The following is a 10,023-nucleotide window of genomic DNA, read 5'->3' on the forward strand; positions in this document are numbered from 1 at the left end:
GTAGGTCCTTCACAAAAAAACTCATTTCGGGCACTCGGAAAATGGAAAATCGATTTTTCGTCCAAAGAAAATGAAAACTTCCTTAGGCAACATTGTTTGTCATTCCAAGATGCATCCTTGTACACAATATGAGATTATTTGAACAAATATTTGGTTGATCCTTTACAAAAAACTCATTTTGAGCACTCAAAAAATGAAGAATGAAGTATTCATGAAATAACTTATCTTTAATCGAATACGACCAATTTAGATGGTCAAAAAGTCTTCAAATTGCTTGCTGCGTTTTGATTGGTCCAGGAGCATATCACGCGGATCATGCCTCAGACACCGTCGGATGCTCCCGAATCCAACGGCAGCCCTCACCCCTCACCGTCTCACCCACGCCCCCACTCCCCACCGTACCCGCAGACCCCACGCACCCACTCACCACCATTCCAATCCCCACGCACGCACTCACCACCGTTCCAATCCCGCACCCGCACCCGCTCGCCGACACCCTAGCCGCCGCCCCAGCACCTTGGCCGACCCTCAGCCTGTTGACGGCGAGGAGCCCTCAGCCCGTCGCCTGCCTTTACCGACAAATCACGCGACCGCATGCCCACCAAATCCCAAATCTCACCGTCTCCGCCCTCTCCCCGTCCCCTCCACCAAGATCGCACCAACCACCTCGATGGCCACCGCCGCACCGCCGCACGCCGCGGCACTCCTGGCCGCCCTCGCCCTGCTCGCGCTCGCACCCCCGGTGGTGGCTGAGATCCGGTCGATGGCGATCCGGGCCGACCAGCGCACTATGATTCCGTGCGGTGCGGGAGACCGGCACGGCGGCAGAGAAACCTCGACGACCAGACGACGGGGCAGGTAAGCTTCGCCCCGCTCGCATCTTCCCCCACTAGCCCGTGCTCCCTCCCGCCACCCCCACCCCATCCTGTCCCCCTCCCTCTCCTCCGTGTCGCCTATCTCGTCTGAACCCCCTAGAACAACAACGCCAAAAATCCTAACCCTTTCCCTGCCATTATCGCAGGTTGACTCCGGTCCGGCGCGGTGAATCTGCAGCGGCGGTAAGATCAAGGCAAGGTAACAGAAATACGTACCATCCATCTGTTGTGATCTTTTTTTGACTACTAGATCTGCCCCTGCTCCGGGCGCACGCACACAACCTGTTCGACTACTAGATTCGTCTCAGCATAAGTCACATTTCACCAAACGGTAGCGCAGGGATAGATGAGCACACGCCGCTGTTTCCGTCTGATGACGTGTTTGTTCCTTAGATGATGCGGTGCCCGCTGTTCTATTGCCGTGATGGCCAACAAATTCGGTGCATCTTTGCATGGCATATATAATACCTACTCTGTTGCTCCTATGCTACACTAGCTAGTAAAACATCACCATATGTCGTGCTCTTTTCTCTAGATGTTTGGTTCAGATGATTCATTTCTCTCGCATTGCCTGTTTGCCCACGCATTATCGTGTTGCTCCTATAGGCATTTGTTATAGACAGAGTACTGACTGTGAGTGGTCACTGAGTAGTCAGCCTTTGCTACTGCATAAAAATTCACACTTGTAAGTGATATGGCAGGATGGGTCGGAAAGCTGGGTTGTACATAAACTCAAAGAAGTTTGGCGGAGTCGTTAAGCCGTGCATGCTGGAGATGACGGCCTTCCTCAACTGCCTCGCCTTGAACAAGCAGATCGATCAAAGTAATTCCATATCTAGCGATGATTATCTCAGTAAGTCTACTAGAATTGTGTTGTCCTTGTACATAAACATCCAGGAAAAGGGTTTTTCATCTGGAGATAATAAACTATGTCAAATATGAGTACCTATATATGTGTTAAAATTCCCATGGATTCAAATGTAAAGTGTGGTCTCTGTTTGCTGAAGTATCCTTTGAGGTGTAATGCTTACTGAAAGACTACATTGTTGTACTTCACTAGCTTCTACTTACTGAAAGACTACATTGAAAATGTTAACTGGTTCAAGATTAAACTGAACCACTGCAGCTACCTTGGTTAGATAATCTGGCTGAAATAAGAACTCAAATCCTTGGTTAGTCTGGGAGATGTATCTGTTAAAGGTTGAGCTTACATAATTCAGGCTTACATAGTTCAGATGGTTTTACCTTAGCTTGTTTGAACCAAGAAACTGAGCAACATGGGTAACTGTCAACTCAAGGATTTGAATTTATTGGTTTTACCTTAGCTTGTTTGAACCAAGAAACTGAGCAACATGGGTAACTGTCAACTCAACGATTTGAATTTATTTGGCAGACACCAATTGGCAGTGAGAGGCATAAGGGGAATGCTGACACCGCGTTCCATGCTCCTTCAGACATGGAGTCCAGGTGCGCACGGCTCCGTCGCCCCGCGCGCTCCATTGGAGGAGCCCCCGCCCCGCGCGTGGCCGCCTTGGAGTTGGAGCGCTTCCTGCCCCACGCCCCTTGTCTACTCTGGCGGCGGGCTCCTCCTGGCCGCGATGATGCCCGGGGCCGGCCACTACACCCACAAGAAGGATGACGGCATCTGCAACAATGAGCTGCAAGGTTTTACTTGCTCGCTTGCTTACTTTGCTGCCTATACAACATATTTCTGCCTTTACTTCAGTAAAACCAGTAAATAAATAGCACTGGGGTTTCTGGACTTACCGTGCATATACAACATATTTCTGGACTTATCGAGCTATTGTAATATGAATGTATATTAGGACTGTATTGAACCCTTCCATGTTTCTGGACTCATGAAAATAAACTACATGCGATATACTCAAATAACACTCGGGTTTGGGACTATTTTATGGTGTTGTGGATATACCTTTTGATTTAAAGTTATTAATCTATGGTCTGGTGTCATATCATGGTCTAATATTTTTTTCTTTGACTCTTTCTCCATTGCCAGGAAAGCGCTGAGTAGATGTCGATGATGTCTACTTGCTTGGCTGCTATGGTGATGCATGCACCGGTGATGCATGCACCGGTGAAGCACGCACACATGCAAGGCTGACCCCATGTATTCCTTGGCTGCGAACATCATCTACAGGTACAACATTGTCCCACATCTCTGTGCTGTTTTGCTCGTTCTTCTCCTTGCATCCGAGAAAATTGGTGCTTAATCTGCTATTGATTACAGTCTTTGTTCGTTAATACCAAGTCTAAATTGTTCCTTTCATTTTTCCTGTTACTCAGGCTAGCAGTATGACCGGATGCGAGGACCTACGCACTGACCAGGACAATCTATGAACTCCCAGCGCCTCTGATACAAGGTGCGTTAGGGCCAACCTCTTTCGGAAGAAGGCCACACTCGTAGCCCCTTTGGATCAAAATTGGTATCCCTTCCTGCCTCTCCTTTTGGATTCACATGATTTTGCCTCATGGATTGATGGATGTGTCTGTAATTGTAAAGTCTGGTCCTCGTTTACTTTCTATAATTTATTGCATGCTTGATGAGGCTATGTCAAGTGTCTAAATTTTGGATGCATGCTAGCTAAGGCATTTTTGAGTACTTCGCGTTGATTGGGCGTTTAGCTCCTGTAATGTTCTTGAAGTTCATTGTTATATACTTCTTGTTGTAGGATGGCAAGTTGTCGCAGCTGGAGCAAGTCTCACAAGAGAGAGCAATGAAGTCCATTGTACTCTCCTGTTATATACTTCTTGTTGTAGGATGGCAAGTTGTAGGATGTGCCATAATTGTCTTATTGCATATTCCCTCTGTTCCTTCTATATTCCTGTGTAAGGAAATGTCTTCCTGAGATGATTTGTTATGTAAACCTGATGTGATGCGATGGATGATTTGAATTTGATACAGAGTTTTCTTGATTTGAATATGAAATAATGTTGGATGTACGTGTGTGTAACTGGGCTAGAGGCTAGTCCAAAAGGCTGAGATCTAATACCGGACAAATAATTGGGCTGAAGAAGGCCACAGCCCAACAAGCACTGGACCGTTTAAAAAATGAAACAAAATAAAATCTCAGAAAATAAAAAGGAAATAGATTGCAAAAAGGATGAGGCCCAAAAAAATGGAAGACGCTCATGAAAGCCGAATTGTTGGGCCAGGCCCATGTAGCTAATCAAAGCATAGGGAAAAAACAACAAATAGGCTGAATTGTTGGGCTAGGCCCATGTAGAAATTCGAATTGGACTGGGCTGATTCTTGCGCCACATCAGATTGCCGCGTCGGATGCCTACGTGGCCTGGGGAGGCTGCTAGTGACCAAAGCAAAACAGTAAGCATATTTTGGTCGTAAACGTCTACGACCTTCTCACAGAGAAGGTCGTTAATTTCAGTTTACGACTGCCAGCTTTTGACCTTCTGTTTTTGGTCACAAAAAGGTCGCAAATGAAAAACAATGATCTTTCAGTGACCAATAGTCAAGGTCAAAAGTTGACATATTTCTTGTAGTGATGGCTCTGTAAGGGCATCTTCAAGGAAAACCCGCAAAACTCCAGTATATGTCCGATCGGACACTTTTGTTTACTTTTGCAATCCAACGCGGTCCTTCATCGGTCCGCGAAGTGGTCCGGGCGTCTGTTTCCGCCAAAGTGGGGACAAACATGCGGGTGCTATACTGGAGTACGGACATCCACTTGACCAACCAAAAGCATCCGTGTGTTCCTCCTTTCTTCTCTCTCTCTCTCTCTCTGCACATGTGTGGTCCCCCGCTCCTCTCTCTTCTCCCAACCGGACACCACACCACAACATCTCACCACATGCATGGTCCCACCTACTTTTTCTCCTCCGAGTAGGATACTTTGTAATTAGCGTTGGATGGCTCCCTCCCGTATCATATCCGCGGATTACGTTCGGACACAAAAAAGAACATATACCAGAAGAATTTACGACTCAACATTGGAGATGTCCTAAGCCGAGAGTTTTATGTGGACTATGCCGAGGTTGTCCGTTTTGTCGTGTTTTTTTCTTGGGCACTCAAACATGCCTAAGCCGAGCACCCATGAAATTACGCTTGGCATAGATCATCTATAGCCAGATGCTCTGAATCTGTCTCAAATGCCCAGGCGAGCGGACCGGTCGCTGATACCCGGGCGCCTTAAATCATCCCCAAACGCCAGGGCCGTCCGACACCCCTCATATACAACCCAAATGTAAGGCGGATATGGGGTGGCCCGAGGACGTCCGGACACGTTCGCTTGACAAGCCCGGCCCACCACTGACCCCACGGTTGTCCCACAAAAACCCCCATTCGGCTCCGCGTTTAGAACCCTAACTCACTCACTCTCCTCTCTCTCGCTCCGTCCTCTCCTCTCCCGCACTGATTCCGATCCAGTCCGGTACAATGTCGAGCTCCGGCAGCCACTCCGGCTCTGACCTCGACGTCGACAAGGAGCCACATTGCCTTGGAGCGTTCCAAGGTGGACATAAAGGGCAGCTCAGGATCTCCAGCACGAGGCGAAGGAGGCATCGACAAGGCGCCTCGGCTCGCGAAGCTGAAGCGACAAAAGGACAGGGCCATCCGCCGGATGAAGGGGTTGATCGTACTCTCCGACTCTGACTCCGACGAGGCGATCACCACAGCTCCACCTCCTACTCCCACGACCAAGATCCTCCACCAGTCGCAGACGCCTACAGCTACACCGGTGACCGGAAGGGGAACGGCCCGGCGAGAACATGGTAAAGACGCTCCTCCTCATATGGTTTTAGCCTTTTTAGTTGTTGAAGTTGATAACTTGTCCGCCGATGAACTCCGATGATCTTTTGAATGATGTACAGTTCGTTTATGTGCATTTGCTTGTCCGTTTGATGCAGATTTTATTGTGCGTTGTTTGATTACGTAGAGTTGCTCTTACGTTGCATGCTTAGTATGGATATAGGATGCCCGATATAAGGTACGCGGATGTGGAGATGGAAATTTAAGGCGTAACCGGTCAGTGAATGTGGATACGTCCGCGGGCGTTTGATGGGCCGGATTTGCAGATTACGGCTGTAGTTGCTCTTACAGCCAAATAACAACTTATGATTATTTTTTTGTGTGAGCGTGGCTAACTGAATTTCGTGTGGCCGAGCAGACACAAGAGAGGAGGAAGAAGAACACCACAGGGAATTTTTGGTTTTACTGTAAATTTTTACGAGGTATGTTCTGCTGTAGACTGGATGGTATCGCAAAACAAGCTTATAGTTTCTCTTATAATGCTTTACAGTACCGTGATATAAGGGATGATATTATGCTCGGCTTACAATCAAACGCTAGGCAACTTATGATTTTCATATAAGTGTGCGAGCGTATAAATGTTAATTTACTACTTAGTACTTTATCTCTTAAAAATCAGAAGTTTGAAAAAGTCTACAACATATTTAAGCAGACGTAGAAAGTTGTGGTAATGGACCCTTTTTTCTACCATGCGTGCGAGGCGACGACGAACTCGCCCAGTAGTGCAGGGCACCGCGTCAACGTATACTTACTATACTGTACGAACGCAGAATTGTCTTCTCTTGTCTGTCGCCTACACCGATGCCGTGGCAAGGCATTCTAACCTGTCATTGTCTTCTCTTTATATCTTTCCGCCCCCTTCTTCCAAGCTCCAATCACACAACCCATCCATATGCCTCACCACTTAATCATGTTGAGTTTTGTCTAAGCTTCTTGAGGCCAACGAGGCAAGGTGTCCGAGAAGAGAAACTATGCTGTTGGCTCTTGTTGTGCTCATACTGCTGAGCCGCGACGGGGAAGTGGCCTCGTCGTTGGACGACGGCCAGTTCGCCTACCAAGGTTTCGGCGGCGCAAACCTCACGCTGGACGGCATGGCCACGGTCATGCCCAACGGCCTCCTCGCGCTCACCAACTCCACGCAGCAGACGAAAGCCCACGCGTTCCACCCTACCCCACTCCACTTCCTCCACAAGCCGACGCCGGCGACGAACGCCACCACCGTGCCGTGCTCCTTCTCCACCTCCTTTGTGTTCGCCATCGTGTCAAGATACGACGGTGTGAGCGACCACGGGCTCGCCTTTGTCGTCGCCCCGACCACGAATTTCGCGGCAGCAAACGGCGGGCAGTACCTGGGTCTCCTCAACGCGACCAACGGCACCGCAAGCGACCCCATCTTGGCGGTGGAGCTGGACACCATCCTGAGCCCCGAGTTCCACGACATCAACAGCAACCACGTCGGCATCGACGTCAATAGCCTCATCTCGCAACAGGCCCAGCCGGCTGGCTACGACGACGATCACCACGGCGGCGCCTTCCGAGACTTGAAGCTAGATAGCGGCAAGCCCATGCAGGTGTGGGTGGACTACGACGGCCAGTCCAAGCAACTCAAGGTGACTTTGGCTCCCGTGCAAGTGCCCAAGCCCAGGAATCCTCTGCTCTCCCAAGCCGTCGATCTCTCCACGCTCATGGCGGATGCGATGTACGTCGGCTTCTCGACGTCGATATACGCCGGCTTCTCGTCGTCGTCGGGAGTTGTCTTGGCACACCACTACGTGCTCGGATGGAGCTTCAGCTTGGACGGACCTGCCCCGCCGCTTGATTTGTCCAAGCTTCCTGCCTTGCCACGCGTGGGCGCGAAGCCTCGGTCCAAGGTCCTGGATGTTGTGTTGCCGCTCGCCACCGCGTTGCTCGTTGCAGCGGTGCTAGCTGTGGTCTTCTTCTTTGTGTGGCGTCGGCGCCGGTTTGCCGAGGTGCGCGAAGATTGGGAAGACGAGTTTGGTCCCCATCGTTTTGCATACAAGGACCTGCATCGTGCCACGGATGGGTTCATGGAGCGGAATTTACTTGGTGTCGGAGGATTTGGCAGAGTATATAAAGGGGTGCTTTCTGCATCCAATTCGGAGATCGCAGTGAAGAGGGTGTCACATGATTCAAGGCAAGGAATACGAGAGTTCATAGCCGAGGTGGTGAGCATTGGCCGTCTCCGACACCGGAATCTTGCACAGTTGCTGGGCTACTGCCGGCGCAAGGACCAGCTTCTTTTGGTTTATGACTACATGCCAAATGGTAGTCTTGACAAGTATTTGCACCATCCACATATGCCCGCAATATTTTGGCCCGAAAGGTACTGGATCATCAAAGGTGTTGCATCAGGCCTATTGTATCTTCACGAGGACTGGAAAAAAATCGTGATTCACAGAGATATAAAAGCAAGCAATGTGCTCTTAGACGAACAGATGAATGGACGCCTGGGAGATTTTGGCCTAGCAAAATTATATGACCATGGAACTGATGCTCAAACAACCCATGTTGTTGGCACCAGGGGATACCTCGCACCAGAGCTTGTGCGCACCGGGAAGGCAACGCCCTTAACCGATGTATTCGCATTCGGTATGTTTCTTCTAGAGGTTGCATGTGGATGAAGGCCAATCCAGCATGACGAGCATAACAACACCGTGGTGTTGGTTGATTCGGTGCGTGAGCGCTACCGCAATGGATCAATCCTCGAGGTGGTGGATCCGCGACTAACAGGAAAGTTTGACACGGAGGAGATTACCCTGATACTGCAACTTGGGTTGTTGTGCTCACACCCATTACCTAATGAAAGACCTAGCATGCGGAAGGTCATGCAATATCTAGACTGTGGTAAATGCATCCCGGACTTGTCGTCGACTTTGGCACTAATGCAGACAGAAGGCTCCGATTTGCACGTCATGTCGTTCTCTCCTGAGACTAGCATTGGCGTCGTGTCTTGTGGTTCTTCAGCAACGGTTCTAGCTGAGGGTAGATGAAGTTGTTCATTGTGTATTCAACTTCTTTTTATGGTTTGATTCTGAAAATACTTATCTTGGATGTCTTATAATAAATTTGTGATCATAGCTCGAGGTTGGTTCTTTTCTTTTTGTGTCTCACTATGAGTTAGTCGAGTGAGCAAATATTATTTCTGATATTTCTTTTTGAGTATGTATTGTTTTCAGGGTGCAGCTATGTGTCGCTTTGTACGAGACAGTAACTCGGCGCGCCTATAGGGAACCAGTAGTGGGCTGGCCCAGTAACCATGTGGGTTTGTCATGTTCAAATCACACACCTATTTTTTCTTTTCTTTTTTCTCTTTTTATATTCTGAAAAATACTAAATACATATAATAAGAAAAAGAAATTTAGTTCATACCCTATGTCCTGCTGGTTTTGTTATTCATGAAATTGCGACCAAGAGTTTGTCTATCTGATGATAGATGATGATGAGGACCCTAGGCCTCCCTTTATATAGGCAGTAGAGGTCTAGGGTTTACATGGCGGTAGATGCAGTCTAGGGCCTCGCCGCCCTTTAGTCTTGGAGGGCATGAAGGTCGTCACCGCCGCCTAGGGCTTACTTGGGCCAAGTGGGCCCCTTGTAGATGATGAGGCCGGGCTCCTTTATGTGAGCCACCCCTGGTATAGGGCCCCGTCACAACTCCCGATCCCTTCCTGTTGTGTATATATTGTGGCATGTATAGATTGTTTCTTGTACATTAAGCCCACCTTCTATTTCCTTATATAGATTTAGATAGAGGCCCACATTGTACATCATATATACATGCATATTGCACCGATCAATACATCATGCATTACCACAATTGTCTACATGGTATCAATTGTCGAAATCTAACGCTAGCTTTTGCTCCCTCGTGACGCCACCGCACCCTCTTGCAGCCGCCGCCGCACCTTCTTCTCCATGCCGCTGCCTCACCCTCCTGCCACCGCCGCGTCCTTCCCCACTCCCCCGAGCCGCCGCTGCCCTCCATCAGCCGCGCCCCCTTCCTCTTCTCCTACCACCCAAAACCCTAGCCACCCCTAGTCGCCACCATGTCATCCCACTCCTCCCTCTCTGGTACTAGTAACCCATTCGCCGGCCCCCGATCCCACCGAAATCCGCAACATGAACATCTACGAGCGTGTTCATGTGCGTATCGACCAACACGACTCCATGTACTACGCATGGAAGACCTACTTCTTCCTCGTGTTTCAGGAGTACAATCTCCTGGATCATGTCGATAGCTCCGTCGACTCGCGTGCCATGTGCGGTGACCCGGAGTGGACCCCCGTCGACACCACACTCATGCGGTGATTTTATCTCACCATCTCGATGGACCTGTTTCAAACGGTC

At 49.3% G+C, this 10,023-nt stretch overlaps 1 protein-coding gene across 1 annotated transcript; it reads left to right on the forward strand.

The window, feature by feature from the left end:
* Nucleotides 1-6,554: 6,554 nt before the first annotated feature.
* On the forward strand, nucleotides 6,555-8,521 carry LOC123048849 (L-type lectin-domain containing receptor kinase SIT2). Its single transcript, XM_044471870.1, has one exon. The coding sequence runs from the start codon at nucleotides 6,630-6,632 to the stop codon at nucleotides 8,298-8,300; it is 1,671 nt and encodes a 556-aa protein (XP_044327805.1). The 5' UTR covers nucleotides 6,555-6,629; the 3' UTR covers nucleotides 8,301-8,521.
* Nucleotides 8,522-10,023: the final 1,502 nt, after the last annotated feature.

The sequence above is a fragment of the Triticum aestivum genome, chromosome 2D, assembly GCF_018294505.1.
Source record: "Triticum aestivum cultivar Chinese Spring chromosome 2D, IWGSC CS RefSeq v2.1, whole genome shotgun sequence".
Classification (NCBI taxonomy): domain Eukaryota; kingdom Viridiplantae; phylum Streptophyta; class Magnoliopsida; order Poales; family Poaceae; genus Triticum; species Triticum aestivum.